The 20,719-nt window shown below is 44.8% G+C and overlaps 1 protein-coding gene across 1 annotated transcript in view; it reads right to left on the bottom strand.

The window, feature by feature from the left end:
- ERN1 (endoplasmic reticulum to nucleus signaling 1) overlaps window positions 1–20,719 on the bottom strand; it is a 64,081-nt gene that overhangs the window by 22,002 nt on the left and 21,360 nt on the right. Inside the window, exons 2-6 of the mRNA XM_081181280.1 lie at window positions 20,440–20,560; window positions 10,176–10,209; window positions 6,677–6,755; window positions 2,656–2,728; window positions 1,546–1,668 (exon numbers count right to left, since the gene is read on the bottom strand). Of these exons, the coding sequence (XP_081037406.1) occupies window positions 1,546–1,668; window positions 2,656–2,728; window positions 6,677–6,755; window positions 10,176–10,209; window positions 20,440–20,560 (430 nt within the window). The remainder of the gene's footprint in view (window positions 1–1,545; window positions 1,669–2,655; window positions 2,729–6,676; window positions 6,756–10,175; window positions 10,210–20,439; window positions 20,561–20,719) is intronic.

Below are 20,719 nucleotides of genomic sequence, written 5' to 3'. Positions count from 1 at the left end.
TCACAGATCATGGCTGAGTGGCACCTCCTGCAACCTTCAAAGCGTATTTTCCAGTTTCTGAGACTGTGGATTGAGGAGCCCCTGGCTTCTGCGCTGTGACTAATGATATGGTTACAAGACAGGATCTTGCACTACTGAAAAACGCTATCGAGTTCAAAGACCAAAGGCCACGTTCAGACAGGAACATGCAGGCGTTTTGGCTCCCACACCCAGCAAAATAACATACTTGAGGTGCCCTCTCTGCAAAATGGCCTGCTGAGGGTCCTGGGAACACAGGAAGTTAGCTTTATATCAAGTCAGACTATCAGTCCTGCTATTGTCTCCTCTAACTGGCAACAGCTCCCCTGAGATCTCAGGTAGGGACAGAGAAGTCTTTGCTATCACCTGTTACCTGTTCTTTCTTTTTTAAAAAACAGGCGATGCCTGTAGGGATTGAACCTGCAACCAGCATTCAAAATACGTGCCGTTAAGACTGAGCTATGAGCCCGTCTTCCTAGCTCACTCCATTCTTAGCAAGATTTCCAGGTAAGTACAAGCCACCAACATTCAGGCGCTCAAGAAAAGTTATTGCTGCTCCCTCCCATCCCACCCCCCTTGTGGCCAGCCAGACTCGCCTCTTTACTTTCTAGAAATGGACTGAAGTAATGACAAGCTACATTGGACCTCCAGGGTAAGAGGCAGCCTATTAATAAGGTAAAAAAGGTAAAGGTAAAGGACCCCTGGACAGTTAAGTCCAGTCAAAGGTGACTATGGGGTTGCGGTGCTCATCTCACTTTTCAGGCTGAGGGAGCCGGCGTTTGTCCGCAGACAGCTTTCCGGGTGACGTGGCCAGCATGACTAAACCACTTCTGGTGCAACAGAACACTGTGACGGAAATCAGAGAGTGCAGAAACACCATTTACCTTCCTGCTGCAGTGGTACCCATTTATCTACTTGCACTGGCGTGCTTTCGAACTGCTAGGTTGGCAGGAGCTGGGACAGAGCAATGGGAGCTCAGTCCGTCGCAGAGATTCGAACCGCCGACCTTCCGATCGGCAAGCCCAAGAGGCTTAGTGGTTTAGACCACAGCGCCACCTGCATCCCTGCCCATGAATAACACCAGATACAAGTGGGCAGGGGGCTACCACTGCCTTCACAGGTTCCCAGCTGCAGGGGGTGGGCCACTGTGGCCAAGAGGATGCTGGGCCAAATGGATCCTCCCTGGCCTTGTTCAACAGCCATTTTGACCAGACTCAATTAGTTCGTGGATGACGTGGGATAACTTGTTTCTGCCTGAATAAAATAAAACGACGAACAATTCACCAAAGGGCGAGCAGCCATTGTAAACTCCGTCGAATGCATGCAAACGGCACAGTCCCATTGTTAGGTGAAAGTTAATGATTTTTTAGCATGAAGCCTTCATCTAGATATGTTAAATAAACTTCATTGCTATGAGCTTATTCCTTTCAGGTCTGGCTGGCTTGGCTTTCAAAAGCTACCTTTGAAGCAGGGGAGAGGGTTGTGTGTGTGTGTGTGTGTGTGTGTGTGTGTGTGTGTGTGTGTTACCTGTTCGACCAAGATACAGGAGAGATGTAGACGGACACAGGCTTTCGGCAAATGAAGAAGTTAAGGTCTGCTGTTTTTCCCCTGTCATGAGGTCCACCACATACCAGCTGTCTTGCTTCTTTCCTAAATGGGAAATATCAGCATTTTAGTACTGCTAAAATCAATTCTGAAAACACCCCGTTCCTCTGTTTCCTGCCAACCAGCAACTGGCTACTCAGAACATTGCTTTTACAGCACAGTGTGCTTTATGGTAGAGCTGGAGGTCACGTTCCTTTCTAGGCAACCTTCTAGGGGCAACATCGCTGGTGGTGGATGGGGCCAGAAGCAAAAGTAGGCGGAGCACATATCACTCTGTAATTCCACTTGGGCAAGCAAGGAGCCCTATCAGAGCTCAATGATGCATGCTAGCCATGCAAAACTACTCAAGGAACTGGAAAGGGCTGTTGTCTGTGACTCCAGTCAATGTGCAGAATGTAAAATTAAACCCAGCTATCCAAAACCTACATGGAGATAGCTCTGGGTGGTCTGGCTAAGACAGAGGTCTATTTTGAGCATGAAAGAGATTATATACACACAAACACGTTTAAAAAGACCAGGGACAAAACAGTGTGTCACAGGTGCTTTTGTGTGGTCGTAAGGAATCAAAGGTAAAAGGTAAAGGGACCCCTGACCATTAGGTCCAGTCGTGGTCGACTCTGGGGTTGTGGCGCTCATCTTCAGCTTCCGGGTTACGTGGCCAGCATGACTAAGACGCTTCTGGCGAACCAGAGCAGTGCCGTTTACCTTCCCATCAGAGCGGTACCTATTTATCTACTTGCACTGGTGTGCTTTCGAACTGCTAGGTTGGCAGGAGCTGGGACAGAGCAACGGGAGCTCACCCCGTCGCGGGGATTTGAACCGCCAACCTTCTGATCGGCAAGTCCTAGGCTCTGCGGTTTAACCCACAGCGCCACCCGCATCCCTAAGGAATCAAAAGCTAGGCGTAAATACCAGAAAATACCGATGGGGATAGAAGAGCTGGAAGAGGGGACGTATTTCCATGCAACAACGTCTGTGACAGTGTCCTAAAATGCACTCAAGTTAACTTTTAGGAAGCGAGTGGAGCCTTACCCATGTACAGAATTCCATCTGAACTGCGGCAAGGAGATGCTTGAACTAGCTCGGGAATGGTGAATGGCAGTTTCTGGAATAGAAATATTCACTTTAGCCACCTTAATTTCATATTCAGCATTGACTGAGATTTGCAAGATAACAAGAAATCAGCAGCGAACGCCATTTCTAAGCGTGCTGTCGTTCTAGGGTTGAAGGAGTTTAGGGGTTTGCCTGCTCTGGCAGATTAATGTACGTCAGGGCTATTTGGGCTTATCTGCGATCTGCATGTACCCTGCGTCATATGACACGACAAAAGGCTTGCATCGGTGAAGCTGTGACCTGGATACCTTTCCATTGCTACAACAACATATCATCGCTTCAAGTTCAAACATAAAAATTCAGAGATGGCAATTGCTTCTGAAGGAAGAGCTCAATGATATTCCTTAGTCCCCTTAGTTCCACTCCGTTATTGTAAATGGAAGGTCTGCTATTCTCTCCCCACACCCAACGCTATTACATATTGCAACACTGCTCACATGTCCTAGATAGAATCTGGGTCTCCATTTTGAGAAATACCACAGGAAAGAGAAACAGATGTTATCTCTCTCTCCCCCCCCTTTCTCTCCCTCCTAAACGTTCAAATGTGCATTTTTTACAAGAAGTGGGACGGGGTAACGGTGACAATTTAGGCGCCACTTGCTCCCACGAAGCCCCAACACATAGTATACTAATATGGAACAATGAGCAGAAAACAGCCAGATATAAATGCATTTTAGTACCACAGAAACACAGACTGACTTTTCAGTATTTGTGTGTTGTTGTTTTTAAAAGGATCACGTTTTCCCTCCTCACCATTTTATCCTCACAGTGTACGTGACTAAGAGGCAGACCGGCCCAAAGAACCTTGATCTCCTCAGTCCATGTCTGATGTTTCCTCTACCACACCGACCAACCAAATCTGACATCTCTCTGGTCCTGAGAGAGAGGTGGGAGCCAGGGCTCACTACCCTTCTGCGTTGATTTTGATATACTTATTTTATTGCAGAAGTTCATGTCCGACGTGCAGCAAGGAGATCTTGAGAGCACTGATGCTGCACTCACAGAATCACAGAACGGTACATCTGGAAGGCGTCCTGAGGGTCATCACCACCAACCCCCTGCCAAGGCTCCAGCAGATACTCTTAGGATAGGGTTCATGTATCTAGGTGCCTAGTGCACATGGCCATCACTCAAGTAGTCTCAACTAGGGCCAGGGCCTTTTCAGTACTGGCCCTGACTTGGTGAAACGCTCTGTCACAAGAGACTAGGGCCCTGCGGGACTTGACATCTTTCTGCGGGGCCTGCAAGACAGAGCTGTTCCGCCTGGCCTTTGGTTTGGACTCAGTCTGACCCTTATGTTTCCCTCCCCTTATGGTCTTGATTTATCGGCTATTTTTAAATGAGGCTGCATTTCAAATTGCATTTTAACCTGTATTTTAAATTGGGGTTTTTTCCTTCTTTTCTTTCTCTCTCTCTCTTTTTCTCTTATTATGTTATTACTGTGATTTTATTGGTGTTAGCCGCCCTGAGCCTGGCTTTGGCCAGGGAGGGCAGGGTATAAATAAAATTTATTATTATTATTATTATTATTATTATTATTATTATTATTATTAAGTCTGTGCAGCGGAATGACATGTGTTGGGCTCCGTGCATGTAAGCCACTATGGAAACATGAAGCCCAACAAAGGGGTGCCAGACAGACAGGCAGTAAGGGCAGAGTAGCACAATCCTGATCAATGTAGGATCTGAACGCCTGCACTGAGCTAAAGCATACCCTCCAACATTTCATAGGTGAAAATGAGGTGTTTTGTAGGCTTGCGGCATCCTTATTCTCACACCAGCCTCACCTCTCCCCAATTTTTACTCAAGAGATTTTATTCCTAATTATAATGGGGGGGAACGGGACGACTAGGGTTGCCATTATTTCAAAAAGTGAAAAATCTAGAAAGAAAAGTTGCTAGAGTTTTGCCCAAAGTTGTTGAGTTGTGTGTTTGTTTTTTTTGCAAAATCTCAAGAGAGAGAGAAAATGAACGACAGTACCGACACAGGTTGACGTTTCAGCGATTTCCATCCACACTTGTTTCCAACGGCTGATTGCCGGCTATTTCTGGGAAATTTCGGACGTAGGGTAACCCTACAAAAACTCAAGAATTTGCAACTCCAACATCTCTGTGTGCGTGTGCATGCACACACGCTTTAAAAAAAAATGCATCCTCAAAGCATTAAAGGTGCATAGCCACTTCATTCAACTCCCATGCTTGTGAGAAGGGTAAGAATCCTTTCTTGTGCCTAGCAGTACACATCAACAGCAGACTGCATATCTTCCTGAAGAAACTGGGGAAAGCGCTAAGATCACAGGTGCATTTTACAGCAGCTTGTAAGCACTGTGCAATTTTCCTTTCTTTGTGGGAAGATGTAAAAAAAATGTAGCGTAGCAGCTACCCCCAGGACCTTAATGTACTTTCCAAGGTCCAGAAGGGTGCCCTTCCACTATGTAACTTTTATCAACATTCAAAAGGGCAGAAGAGATCAAAAGAAAGAATATTCAGGAAAAGTCTGCCACCTACACAAAAAACAACGGGCGCATCGGGAACACAAGCCACTGCCATATGCCAGCTCCATTGATCATGTAGCCCTTGCAGAGACTCTTGGACAGAGAGAGGTCTTTCTACCTGGTTCTTAACAACAAGCAGCCCTGGCAATACCAGGGATTGCCTCGTGCATGCAGGACATTTTGCTCCCTCTCTGTGTTTTTTGGTGCATGCGAGAGAAAATATTTATTTGCTGCAGCTATATTGAGGAAGTTGTAACAGATTGAGGAAAAGAAACTCACCCGAAGCCATTATTTATCTCTTTTATTTCATCACAAAAAACTGCAGCTCTGAAGCAACTATGCAACGAGTGCCTGTAGGGGTGTCTGATCATGGCTGTTTAACACTCCATCTATTTGGAAAGAACTACAGAGGCAGCATGACCTGAAATTAATACTGGAAGCAATACAAAATAAGGGACCCAGGTATTCCTGGAATAAGTTGTAGTTCTTGACAAGGTTGCTTAATAGTGTGATTCCTTAAGGCTGTAATTAAGTGCCCAAGAACTGGTTAATCTCTTGCAAATTGCTGCATGTGTAATACAACTGAAAAATTATCCAAAGTGTCCGATAAGACTCCCGTAAACTAGACATATTATAAAGTCAGAAACATGTTCATGAAGCTCACAATGAACTCCGTAAAGGGTTCAGTTCCTTCCCGCTCTTGCAGCAAGTGTCTGGGAATCCAGAAAAGCTGGCACTATGATGTGGGTGTATCAATTCTTGGAAACAGGTTCCCAAAGTTGGCGCCAAAACTTGACAATCTCATTAGCTAATTGCCAAAGTAGGACATGATTCTGGTAAGTGCAAGAACTGCCTAAATCTCTGCACGACATGACTATCGATGGATACGTCTGCTGCCTAGAGGAATAGTAAGTAGATTTGTTTGTGGGTCTGTTCCTTGTTTGAACAAAGAACGCCACACTCCCTGGTTATGTTTGCATACGATGCATCTTTTCCCTTTCGCTACACAAGGCTGATTCTCACGTAACACCAAAGGACAACTAGGCTTACAATTCTTCCTGCCCTTTCTTACCGCCATCCCAGCCTGTTCCAATTTTCCCATCGAACTTCCAAGTTCAGGCAAATCTCAAGTTTGCAGTTATGTATGAATTGGTGAACTATGACATCCTTGGCCCCTGAACCAGAATGGGAAAACTTTCGACCACAAGACTAGATTTGTTCACATGCACTGGGATATAGATAGGTATAGGTAAAGGATGTTCTTTGAAGGATAGACATGCTTCTTTCTGCAGAGTTACTTTTTAAAAAAATCAAAGCTGGTAGAAAAGACATGCTCTGAGCAGCAGGGATAGCCTTTGAGTGTGCTAAAAGAAAGCATGGCTTGTGTCGTCGTGTGTCTTATTCTATTGAAACAATGCAGCTATTGTCTGATTAGGTTATACGTACGGTCAAGCCTTCATTATTCTTGCCACCAAGCGTGTACAGACTTCCATCATTCGGATCGGGAAGAAAGGCTGGTCTAGGACTTAAGAAGTTATTAAAACAGCAATTAATGTTGTGAATTGGGGGTGAGCACAACAGTATTCAGTTTTTGCTTCCTGGTGAAGGCAGCTACTTCTCTCTCTCTCTCTTTAGGGGGGGAAAGTAAAATGTGCTTTATTTATTTTTTAACTTGGCACAGCACATGAAACCACCAGAGATCCAGTCCCATGTGGGACGGGATAAACACAGTTATTTTGCAAGTAACGTGCCACCTTTCCATTGATGTTAGTTTAATGACTCTGTTCCAGTCTTCAGTGCTCCTTCCTGAAAACATTCCTTTATTTTAAGTACATTGCTGTTTCCATAAATCTTCAGATCTAGTACCACAAAGGGCTGTAATTTGTTAGCTGACAGAAGAGTACAAATCTAAATGCACTTTATGGCTAAGGGTCTTTATTCTCACCCGAATAATTAGAGTAAAGTAGAATTCTAACTACTGATTTTTTTTAAAAAAAGGGGGGGAGCCCTAATCTACACATGCAACTAGAGAAAATAATAAGAGTTCTGGGGTGCAGAGCAAGGCTGCACAACTTCAGATTGAAGGATGTCATTTTGAATGCTCTCCGGTATGAAAAACATCACCCAAGTAGAACAAAAAGCAAAAATGCTAGAACTCCAGAAGGAAAGGGTTTAGCCCAGCTGGGGGCAGCCCAAGGTGTTTCAGCACCTGCCACACTGCCAGGGTGTGGCGGGGGGAGCTCCACAACCACCCTGGCAGCAAAGCTGAGAAGCGGAGTGCCCCCCCCCCCCGTAGCTGACCTGGCAGGATGGCCAGCATTCCACAGAACTTTGCCACCAGTCCCTCTCTGGGGAAACCAGCGACAACACTGGGTGGCAGAACGGTGCTGCCCCTTGCGGGTGCCGCCCAATCCCGCCTAATGGGTGGGCCGCCTCTGAGTGCAGCCCACATGCTATTGTGTTTGTTTTGTTAATGCAGGCAGGCATGAAAAATGGCACCCCTTGCCTTGCACCCTGACGAAGCACAGTCCATTCTACCAGCTACCTATGCCAGACAGGACTCAACTTTGTGCTTCAAAGATAAATATCTTGGACATTCTGTAAAAGACTGCAGTCGTACCTTGGATCTTGTGAGTCAAACGTTTTGGCTCCCAAAAGCTGCAAACCTGGCAGTGAGTGTTCCAGATTGCGAACGTTCTTTGGAACCCGAACATCCGACGCAGCTTCCGATTGGCTGCAGGATGTTCCTGCAGCCAATCAGAAGCCGTGCCTTGGTTTCCAAACGTTTTGGAAGTTGAACAGATTTCCGGAACAGATTCTGTTTGACTTCCGAGGTACCTCCGTATAGGAAAGGGTAACCAAAAGGGAGGGGGGAATTGTATCTGCCTTGCCCACTGTGAAAATGTTAAAGGTGCATTTGTTCATTCTGGCTTTGGGGAGAAGGTAATCTGGTGTTTAACCGAATTTGTTTTGTCTGCTGTACTATGTAAATGGTTTTAGTTATTGCTGCGATGATTAATACAATCAATTTGACGATGCTGTAAGCCACCCTTCTTAAATTGTGGTTTGGGCAATCCCTACAAGCCAGGATATCAAACCAGAATTTGATTCTGGTTTGATATCCAAGTTTATGGGGAAATCTTGAATGGAGAGATTATGGTTTAAGATTTCTCCATAAACTTGGATATCAAACCAGGATCAAATTCTGGTTAGATATCCTGGCTTGTAGGGATTGCCCAAATCAAATTCTGGTTTGATATCCTGGCTTGTAGGGTTTGCCCAAATGTCACAGGAAAGTATGGAAATATCAGATTTCAGATCAAAAGAGAAGGGAGGAGAGAGCAAGTGGCCGCTATTTCCCTGTTTGGACATAATAGGAAACTGGTTTAAGTCTGGAAATAAGGTGCACAGCAGAAGGGAGAAGGAAGCATGTGAACTTCTGTTTCCAGCTGGATAAAGCCATGGTTTATCGTTCTGAAATTTGTTATATCTGAATAGCAACATCGACTTCAATTACCAAGACATGTTACGTGAAATAACTTGATGATGACAGCTTAGTTACAGTCACAATTTGGAATTGGTACACACAGGTTTTTATTCTGTTATGTATGTTTGGAAACTAGTTTGCAGTAGGTTGTGCCATTTTGAAAATTAAATCTTAGAATACTTTCCATGGCAATATGGAGCCCTGGTCTTGAGAGACCATATTGTTCTCCACCACAATATTCTTATAAGGGTGACTACATTTTGGACAAGCCAGGTTATATTTTAGTTCTAGGGAATGTTTGCAATAACGCTTCTCCTAAATGACATCAAAACAAACCACACTTACTGTAAGTTAACATGTTTTACTCGTCTTGCGCTGCTGGCTTTAACAGCAGCCTGACGTGCAGAAATTTAACTTGTGCATTTTCTTCCAGTTAAGACACTAAAAAAAAATTCCCAGTGTGTTAATTTCTGATTTAGTTAAAAGTATGGCCACAGGCCAAGTAAAAAGCTGGCAAGATCAGCTAGCTATAGGGCATTCGTTTAAATAAAATAATATTCTGGAAAGCACAATGTCAGCATAAGGCTTCCCGGCATCTCTGTAATGAAATGCAACTAAAAAATCACTTTTACAGCACAATAACTAAGTGTGCTCAATTAGAAGACAATGAAACTTGCTCCTAAATTAATATGCTCAGAACAAGCTGCTAAACAGGCCCGGGCAACCTACTTAAAATGGAAATATGGCCAAGGATTTTTAGAAGCCTAGGGCTAAGAACTATGAAAGTGCTTGTAGAATGAGGCTTTCCCACATCTCTCTTCTATTTTGGTCTTTTGCCCCTTTTCCCACAAAGCCTGTCCTGGGGGTCAGTGGATCCTCAGAAACAGTGTGGGAAGTATTAGGGCTGCATCGGCAAAGAGGAGAGAAATGGAAATCAGAGACAACTGTGACCCCCTTGCACAAATGAAAATCACTTTGCAAGAAGAAACCTTTTCTACCTAACTCACAGTCTATTGGGAAGACAAAGTTTGTTTGTTTGTTTGTTTGTTTGTTTGTTTGTGGGCTAAGTGAGCCGCAGAATGGAACAAGGACTGATTTGTCTCCGTTTCCTAGTGTAAATATTCGACTGGTAATCCAAAAATGCCAGATTATGGCAAAAGCAGCCTTCTGATCTCTTCTAGAGTTCTGGAGTCTTCCCACTTTCTCTGCCGAGTTCAGCATAGACAGATTCTCAGGATGGAATGGATTGGAAACACCTTTCCCTCATGCAATCATATCCTATCGTTGGCAAGCACATTATTCATCTTACTGAATTGGGATCTTTGCATCAGCTACCTGGGCTAATTTACTGACCACCCCTGTAACTTTAAAGCGCTTGCCTGGACGACTTGTCCAGGTTTGTATCTGCAGGAATCAGGGGCGGAGGGGGGGGGGGAGAAAGAAAGAGAACAGACTTACTCTTCCACATGTAGGGGCACCTGAAGTACAGGATCTGCAGAAACAAAAACAGAAAAAAGTTGAGGTGAAAGCAATTCAACATCCTGACCTCACATCAAGCCTGTAGTCTATGATAAAGCTGCCGTCACCTGCTTCACCTGACGAGGAGATTACAGGTTTGCAGGAACCAAGTCCCAATAATAACAAGACCCAAGAAGGAAAGGCTGGGCAGAGGCCTGGGTATAATGTGGGCCTTGAGCTTGAACCTTTCTGAGTTTGGAAAGTCCCACCCCCCATCCAGCTCACTGTTCACACGTATCATTTGTTAGCTTGTCTCATTTTGTCCCACCTACTCAACTATTTTATCTCTTTTGCCCCTTCCCCTATTACGTACCATTAAAAAACAGTTGAAAGTTCTTTGCAGCAGACACCTGTCTTTGCTTAACTTATTATTGCAAATTACTGTGGTACCTCGGGTTACAAACGCTTCAGGTTACATACGCTTCAGGTTACAGACTCCGCTAACCCGAGGTACCACTGTATAACTTATGCCGATTGCACTGTACAGTGGTACCTCAGGTTAAGAACTTAATTCATTCCGGAGGTCCGTTCTTAACCTGAAACTGTTCTTAACCTGAAGCACCACTTTAGCTAATGGGGCCTCCCGCTGCCGCCACGCCGCTGCTGCTGCGCGATTTCTGTTCTCATCCTGAAGCAAAGTTCTTAACCTGAGGTACTATTTTTGGGTTAGCGGAGTCTGTAACCTGAATCATATGTAACCTGAAGCATATGTAACCTGAGGTATCACTGTATGGCCCTTGACTCCACTAAACTTCCCAGAAACTTAAGGATCTGTTCCCTTGTCACGGAGTAATAGATGCACTGTAATGTTCAAGAAAACAGAAAGCTGATGGAAAGCTGGTAAGTGTGAGGGGCAGAATATCACCTACATTGAAGATCATTTCAAGAGACAAGACTTGGAGAGAGGGATGCTTTGTGAATAGCACTCAGTTCCTCTCTCTGACTGTAGCAGTTTCCTCCAGAATGGGCAACCGTTTACCTCATCATTGCCAGTCTACTTTTTTCTTTTTAATGTTTTCCCATGTTTCTCCTCAGCTAAGGGACATAAGCCACTTTAAAAGAAAGTTGCAGGAAGGAAACCACTAATTAAAGAGCCAAGAGCGGAGAGAAGCTGGATCTTTTGGATTTACGCCAATAAGAAAAGAGATGAAGATAGTAAATTGAAGGAATTAATTTTATTAGAAAGATGATCTTGGAGAACTGTTACAAAGGTGTCACAATGAAATTCAGTTGGGGGGATTTGAGGAAGTCGATAACAATAAAAGTTAATTTGGATTTTAGAAGTTATAAGTGTTTTTATTTTTCTTTCTTTTAGCATTGTAATGTGTTTTGTTTTGTGTCTTTTATATGTTAGATTTGTTATAAATGTGGAAAATAAAAAAAATTGATTACAAATAGAGAAGCTGGACCTTTGCTGAAAATGAACTTGCTACACATATATTAGGATCTTGCGTCTGGGGAATGGAATGGGGAATATGGTGTTATTTTAATTCCGCTATCAGCTGCTCGCAGAAGAGCAACGCCACAGGATCACAAAAGGACCCCAGTGTGTTGAAGCGAATTTAAGAATGCAAGAAGAACAGTGCAGGATCGGGCCAGAGGCCCATCTAAACCACCATCTGGATCTCACAATGGCCAACCAGATGACTACAGGAAGCCCCACAAAGCAGGATTTGAGCACTGCCCCCTCCTGTGGTTTCCAGCAACTACTCCTCAGAAACATTATCGCCTCTGACCTGTGCTTCTGAAAAAGCTTTGGGCGCTAAAAATGTATTCAGTGGCGTAGCGTGGGGGGTGCAGGGGGGCCGGCCGCACCGGGCGCAACATCTGGGGGTTAGGGTTAGGGGGTGCAAATCCACTGGTTAGGGGGCGCAAATCCACGGGTTAGGGGGCGCAAATTACTTGCCTTGCCCCGGGTGCTGACAACCCACGCTACGCCACTGGATGTATTTGTCACATAAGTTTGAGGGGGAAGGGAAATAAAAATGTGTGTGTGTGTGCACGCGCACACGCGCAAATTGTTTAAGGATTACATCTAATGCACACTTACTTGGAGTAAGTCCCACTGAAAGGATAGGACTTACTTCCTAGTAAACAGGCATATGCTTCCACTAGTGCTTTCATTCAACAGCTGTACAAGCCTGAAGTGTTTTCTCTCTCCTTCTATTGCCTGTTAAGTGGAAAACACACAGAAGACAGGCACACTGCTGCATCCTCACCTGCCTGGAATAATTTTAAGTCTTTGGAAAAATTTAGAAAGAAGAGATTTTTAACAGAAAACCCTGGCCTCAGGAGATTAAAGCAGTAAGTACAGTGAATTAAAAACAAAACAAAACAGGTCTACAAGCAAACAATATCTGCTGCTACAAACGTTTTTAGATCAGCTTCCTCCTCAAGCAAACAAAATGATGCAAGAGCAAAGAAATAAGAACAGGCAGGCCTCTTACAGGCAGGCTCCGGACTGCTTTGTGCCAGGCAATCTCTTCTGCATAATCAGGGCTGCCACCTTTTGCTGGCAAAGCTTAGCTGTTCATGTTTCCTCCCATTACTGGATCTCCACACCAGTAGCTAATGCCATCCCTGTTCAATTCCTGCTTGCCAAACAACTTTTATAAAGGCACATTTAATCTTGGTAGGATACCACAAACGTCTGTTTTGCCATGTGCCCAAACAGCAGCAACCTATTGCCTACTGTGTTTGTTGGTTTTTCCACCATGTGTACAGAAGGCAGAACAGGCAGCCAGGTCTTTGACATGCACTATTGTACAGGCACTGTTTTCACATACGTACATGGAAGTGTAGGATATAGCTTTATGCATTAGTGGGGGTTTTTTTTATCACTTTCAGACCAAGCACCCATCTGGACCCCCAATCTGAGGATCCATTTACCGTATTTTTCGCTCCATAGGGCGCACCTGACCATAGGGCGCACCTAGTTCTCAGAGGGGGAAATCAAGGAAAAAAAATATGAACCCCCCCAGCTCTGGGAGCAGCTTCTCCCAGACCTTCTTCCTGCTTTTGCGAGAGGTGGGGGAATTCCCCCACCTCCCACAGAAGCCATGCGCTCTTTAAAGGGGCTGCGCAGCTTCTGCTGGCTTTTCTAGGAGGTGGGGAAATTTCCTCACCTCTCGCAAAAGCCCCCACCACCCGCAAAACCGGCAGAAGCCGTGCGCTCTTTAAAAGGGCTGCACGGCTTCTCCTGGCTTTTCTGGGAGGTGGGGGGCTTTTCCCGCCTGCCTCCCCCCCGCATTCGCTCCATAGTACGCACACAAATTTTCCCTTGCTTTTTAGGAGGGAAAAAGTGCATCCTATAGAGCAAAAAATACGGCAATTTTTAGCTAGTCATATGCCCGCCTCTTTCTGCAGGTCTTTTTCTTTCCTCTTTTTCCTTTTCTTTTCTTAAACACACATCTCAAATGGTGCCTCAACCCATCCTAAACCAGAGGACAACCCAGCCCAGAGCCCACACATTCAAGCTGACGGTCGTTCCAAAATAGTGGGACAGAGGAACAGTACTTTGCCTGTTTTTGGTTGCTGCCCTTTTAGGCTCTTCAAATCTCAAGCACGTCCATGGCAGTACAAATTTCACTGATGCGTGACAATGATGAAGGATTGCCAAATATTTTTTGCTTGTATTATGTTACATTCCCACAGTTCCTTAATAGCGGAACTGAAGATGCAAGTATTAGGACTTGTTTTCAACTGGTAGGATCCAAAAGGCTCAGTCTAGACAACAATCTTTCTGAACAGACCCTGAACACCCTCAACAGATCTGACCTTGGCCAACGTCCAAAGTACAGTGGTACCTCGGGTTAAGAACGTAATTCGTTCCGGAGGTCCGTTCTTAACCTGAAACTGTTCTTAACCTGAGGTGCCACTTTAGCTAATGGGGCCTCCCGCTGTCGCCGCATGATTTCTGTTCTCATCCTGAAGCAAAGTTCTTAACCCGAGGTACTATTTCTGGGTTAGCGGAGTCTGTAACCTGAAGCGTAAGTAACCTGAAGCGTCTGTAACCCGAGGTACCACTTTACTCGTAAAACCATGAACTTTAAAATTCTGAAGATATCTCCCCTCCTACAAATCGAGGGTTTTTTATTTATTTATTTCATAAGTTATATAATGCTTGATTGTAGCAAACAAACAAACAAGCCCCACAGCAGTTGACAATCAGGCTTTTTAATTCTGAATCTTTAGGATACATAAGTATCTCATGTTTTTGAGTTGCTGTCAGAAACAATAAGGGTGAGAGAGATGTTTTAGGAAACAAAGGGGATCTGCAACAACATGTTGCTGTGTGGAATTCAGGTCCGAACCAACTAGCCATGCCCTTTCCAGGGTACTTCATTCCACACCCCATCTCCAGAGGAAACTTACCAGGAGGCTTCTCACCTCCCAAGCTTTAAAAAAAAAAACTTTAAAAAAAACCTTCTGGAACTGTGGTTATTCCCAAGCCTGTTGATACCTTCCTTCTAGTAGCATTTTGGCTACATAAGGAACAACATCCAGAGAACTGAGATTATTGACCTTACTAGTAGCTACATAAGGAACAACATCCAGAGAACTGAGATTATTGACCTTACTAGTAGCTAGAAGAGCCAAGCAAAATTCACCTGGATGTTCTGCACACAGGCCATACATTGCCCATCCTGGCATATGGCATAATTAAGATTAATCTGGATGTTCAAACAAAGGCAACTGAATGGAACAAGAGAAAGAAGAACCATGGCCTAAGGTATTTGTTTGAAACAACTGGTTTAAATAAAAAAATAAGAAAGGAAAGAGAACATGGTGGTGACTTATCAAGTGTTTAAAAGAAGAAAATAGGTAGTGGCTCTGTGGAATTCAAGAGCTCAAATAATACTCAAGGCATTGCTCAAGGCAAGTTGCCTTGGTGAACAGATTAGGGACAGAAACATCTCATCTGGGAAGAAATAAGCTGTTCAGGTTAGAAAGACAGCTCAAAACTGAACTTGAGCAATGACCAGGGCAGTTTTTTCCAGTTTCTTTTCCTGAAAGGGTCACAAAAACTGCTTTATCTTGATTTTTTTTAAAAAAAATAATACCCAAGGTTGACTTTAAACATCTCCTTTTGAAGCCTCATGGCTAAGGCCTGCTTGAATGTGGCAGGTTAGTTTTTATGACTGCAACATTTTAAAAAAGTTTTTGTTCCTTCAATGGCAGCATTCACATGTCACCATAGCTAACCAGGTACCAACCAATTGCACCTACTTTGCTCCTCCCTGCTAGTATGCACAGAAAACAAACTCCAAACCCTGGCATAGCTGTTATGTCCAAACCAGGGATCACTGTTTCACTCAAACAAACCACAACTGCTAAGCCAAGAACAAACCTTGCCTTATCATCAAGGTTTGTCTGAAGCAAAGCAAATAATGTTATCTGGTTCACATATAATGCTAAGTTTGCTATAGTAGTTTGTATTCTCCATATGCTGGGGGGGGGGGGGAGACAGTGAAACAGCCCAGGTCAGTACACACACAGGAACCATAAACTATGGTTTGCTGTGACATGCGAACCGGGCCAACTGATTGAAGCAAAGTTGATTTCCTTTCCAGAGCACATCCAAACCTTTAGCCAGTAAATATTTTAACTTAACTGGGAATGTTTGTTAAGTTATTGTTGATAAGTATGGTTCATATATTCATGCATGATGGACGGCTTCAAATGCAGAAACTCTCCCTTTCAGATACTGGATTTTGTTTGTCTGGCAGGCACAACACTGTCTGTCCAAGGTTGTGGCCAAAGACTTTACACAAGCCTGTTACCAAAGATGCTTTTCAGCAGAGATATCAGGTACTGAACCAGGAACCTTATTATACAGGCCCCTATTACATGTCTGCTCCCCATTATAGACAAACTGGCAAATAAATTTCCTTTTGCCTTGTCCATAGTCTATGTAACCCATTTTTAACAGGAAAAGGCTGTTGTTTTAGCAGCACAGATCCCTGGGCTCCCTAGCAGTCTGTAGTTAAAATAAGACTCTGTCTGCAAGGTTATGAACATATTCCTATACCAGGCCCTCTACCAACCTGTTTATTACATGCCTGCTCTAAAATTCCCAACATCTTGCTGGCCTTGTCTAGACTAACATATGTGCCCGTCAGAAACTTTTAATTAAGCATTCTCAGGAAACTATAGCCTCTAAGAGGATATACAAAAACTGCTAATTTTCAGTTAATAGGACACATACCGTATTTTTCGCCCTATAAGACGCACTTTTTCCCCTCCAAAAATGAAGGGGAAATGTGGGTGCGTCCTATGGGGCGAATGCAGGCTTTCGCTGAAGCCTGGAGAGCGAGAGCGGTCGGTGCGCACCGACCCCTCTCACTCTCCAGGCTTCGCGGACCTCTCCTCAAGCAGCGGGAACGCTCCCGCTGCTTGGGGAGAGTTGCTGGCATCCCGAAGCCTGCGCGCGCTGATCTCAGCGCGTCCAGGCTTCGCGGATCTCTCCCCAAGCAGCGGGAACGTTCCCGCTGCTTGGGGAGAGTTGCCGGCATCCCGAAGCCTGCACGCGCTGATCTCAGCGCGTCCAGGCTTCGCGGATCTCTCCCCAAGCAGCGGGAACGTTCCCGCTGCTTGGGGAGAGTTGCCGGCATCCCGAAGCCTGCACGCGCTGATCTCAGCGCATCCAGGCTTCGCGGATCTCTCCCCAAGCAGCGGGAACGTTCCCGCTGCTTGGGGAGAGTTGCCGGCATCCCGAAGCCTGCGCGCGCTGATCTCAGCGCGTCCAGGCTTCGGGGATCTCTCCCCAAGCAGCGGGAACACTCCCGCTGCTTGGGGAGAGTTGCCGGCATCCCGAAGCCTGCGTGCGCTGATCTCAGCACGTCCAGGCTTCGCGGATCTCTCCTCAAGCAGCGGGAGCCACCGCTGGGCTCCCACGGCTTGCAGAGAGCTGCCTGTTTGGGGGCTGGGGTCGGGGGAAGCTCGGGCTGCCTCAGCCCCGCGCCTGGGGGGGGAAAATATTTTTTTCCCCTTTATTTCCCCCCCAAAAAACTAGGTGCGTCTTATGGGACGGTGCGTCCTATAGGGCGAAAAATACGGTAGCCTAAAAGCATAATAGTATAATACTGCTCTGAGCAAAGCCGACCTCTTTCTCTATTTATTTGCATGATTTAGGGTAGACTTATATAGCACAATGTTTGCATGAAGCAATTGCTTTTTTAAGTTGCTAGGTAGATGGAACCCTGTTGAACTACATCATTTAAAAAGGGGATCAATCAACACACAGCGAAGACTGCATATCCCATGTTCTTGTCAAACTACTGGTGTTTGTGACTGGCCTAAAGCAGAGGTGAGAAATCTGTGGTCTTCAGGTGTTGCTAGACTACAGCTCCAATCAGCCCTGGCCAGCATGACCAATGATCAGGGAATGTCAGGGATATGCAGCCTAGCCACAATTGGAGGGCTACAGGATTCCCATCATTGGCCTAAAAAAGCATACATAAGTATCTCATTGAGTAGGGGGGAAACCGAGTTGTCCAATTCACAAATATACACTGCAAAACTTGTTCAACAGTTACTTTTATAGGCAAATAACTATCATGTTGTGCCCCAAAAGCTTTGCAGGAACACTGTTTCGCAGTTTCATATTCTCTAAAGCAGGGAGAAGTGCGTTTTCTCGAGTCATTGCTGCATTTCAGGTTTTTCAAAGGATACCTGAGGGGGAAAACCTTAACTGCTTTGCACTGCTGCAGGTAATGTCAAAAGGCCAGAGCATATTTTTCTTCTATCTGATTTGAGTTTATCAATTGTCAGTTACCAAGACCAACTTGTTATTTTAAATCTCCGAAGTAAAGATTACTCATACCAGTGCCATTTCTCTCTCCCACATCCTTCCTGGCTCTGTAAAAATCCTGGATAATATCAATGTTTTACATGTCAACAGTCATGATAAACATTTTGTGACAAAGGCACCCAACTAAATCAAAACCCCAAACCCATATACTGTGTTGTCGTCCCTTTACTCAGCATATAGCTAGGCATTGCAGATTAATACTATATATTAAAAACAAAACAATGTAAGGAGAAACCTATGATATGAGAGAAATTATTCATCTAGTCCAGCATGTGTTTTTTCCCAACATGTGGAATGCCAACCTCTGGGAAATAAGTATTTAAAACAAACTGAGAAGTAGGATGAAAACTCAACTACAGGTGGGACATCATTTGATAAGGCTTATACCAGAATAGTCACCGTCAAAGATGTCTCAAATGTCACAGCTCTGCATTGAAGCGTGTAACTGGCAAACTCAATTCCCATAGTGTCCCGATCCAATATATTTCATAACAGGGAACACAGGAAAGCTTTCAAAAGAAGTCCTTGATGTTACTGACTCTTAATGTTCCTTTTAGCATACAGAACACTTTTTAATTTGTATATGGAACCAAACCAATGAGTATTAAGCACCTTACAATGCATCAACAGATAAGAATCCAAATGAACAGTACAAATGCAGTAAAACTTTCTATAGAACTGGATTATCCAGTCTGACTGTTCTAATGTAGCAGTGGTATTTCGCAATACATTTGCTTTAAAACTAAGGTCAGCAACGAAAGTACCGTATTTTTCACCCTATAGGACGCACCGTCCCATAAGGCGCACCTAGTTTTTTGGGGGGGAAATAAAGGGGAAAAAATTATTCCCCCCCTCCAGGCGCCGGGCTGGGGCGGGGGAAGCCCGAGCTTCCCCCGACCCCAGCCCCCAGACAGGCAGCTCTCTGCAAGCCGTGGGAGCCCAGCGCTGGCTCCCGCTGCTTGCGGAGAGGTCCGCGAAGCCTGGACGCGCTGAGCTCAGCACGCACAGGCTTCAGCGTGCAGGCAACTCTCCACAAGCAGCGGGAGCGCTCCCGCTGCTTGCAGAGAGGTCCGCGAAGCCTGGACACGCCTGGACACGCTGGGCTCCCGCTGCTTGCAGAGAGGTGCGCGAAGCCTGGAGAGCAAGAGGGGTTGGTGCGTACCGACCCCTCTCACTCTCCAGGCTTGCAGCGAAAGCCTGCCTTCGCCCCATAGGATGCACACACATTTCCCCTTCTTTTTTGGAGGGGGAAAAGTGCGTCCTATAGGGCGAAAAATACGGTAAATGGAGTGTTTTCCCTATCCCAGCTCCTTGGAATCTCTTGTCCCTTATTGTTGGTCAGTGCATAAGTCAAAGCCATCGGTGTGAAAAGAAAAGAAAAGCAGGCTTTGCTATGCAAGCTATATCCTGCCGTGTATTTTATAATATTTAAAAAAGCAAATAAACATCCTGATATTATACTCTCAAGCCAATTAGGCTATTTCCAAAACAAAATCAGATTACACAATTATTAATATGGGCCTTCCAAAGAGAAGAGCTCCAATAAGAGTTAGGTAATTGGCCTCGAAGTTAGTCAGGAATGCTCATCCTAACATGTGTCTGTCCTGGATTATCAATATAGAAGACTGGTGGCAGCCGTTAAGAAATGGCCCTTGCAAGCATCAATATATTCCCCACTACAGATACAAATATTCATATCAGAGAAGCAAAATGATGGCGCATCCAGATGGCAGCTTCTTCCACTCTTAGATGGAGAACAGCAGCAACTAGATGGCTATACTTCATCAGGCAGCCCTAATAGCAACGTCTAAGCTTAGCACTCCAGAAGCCCTGGAACAGGCACCTAGATGCAGAGCCTTTATTGTAGGTTTCTGGTGACAAAGTCTTCGCAAATCATGACTGCTGGTCCTAAAGAGGCCAAACATGGATGTACATTTTGTAACACAGTGATTCCACTTTGTGCTGCAATTAACCCACCCGCCACATAGATATAAAACCTTAGAAGCTACACCCACAATGACAATACTTTGCTTAATGTTTCAAGGAGTTAAAGGCAGACGTTAAAAACCACAGAGCTTCCTATGATTCTTGCAGATGAGCCGCCACGATAAGCAGATAGTCTTGAGCTGCCATCCTTAAAGCACACTTGCTTGGTAATAAATCCCATTTAACTCATTGGGACTTGCAGAAGACTGCCAATCCCCTCCAAACTCACTTGGAGGTCAGCCATCTGAAGCCAGGATTTTCCTCCAGGTAAACATGCATAAGGGGTCAGGCTGTTCAGAATGTGGCCGGGTTTCTCCAATGTCTGGAACCATTTCCAACATTATGTTGACTTTGCTGTTATCAAAGTTAGTGAAATGAAGGCAAGATGACATCTTTCATACCCACCTTCTTTTAAAGTCCACTTGATTGACCCCGTCCTTTTGCTAACGGCATGCAAACTCCCATCCAGAGTTGAAACAAATAGCAGCGTTTCTGGCAGGGTCACTGAATTGGCGTGACTACAGTTCTGGGGGAGGGGAAAATAAGAAAACATAAACATTATTTACTCAGGGAAATTTAAGAATTGTAGGAAAAACAATTATTGTAACCACCAGCATCCCCCATGCAATTACTGGTCTGTGCTCCTCCCTATATGTTTTGGCTGACACAAAGCCACTTGGACACA

Source organism: Podarcis bocagei (genome assembly GCF_964188305.1).
Source record: "Podarcis bocagei genome assembly, chromosome: 2".
Lineage (NCBI taxonomy): Eukaryota > Metazoa > Chordata > Lepidosauria > Squamata > Lacertidae > Podarcis > Podarcis bocagei.
The sequence above is the reverse complement of the archived record's forward strand: the minus strand, read 5'-3'. Positions and strand labels throughout refer to the sequence as shown.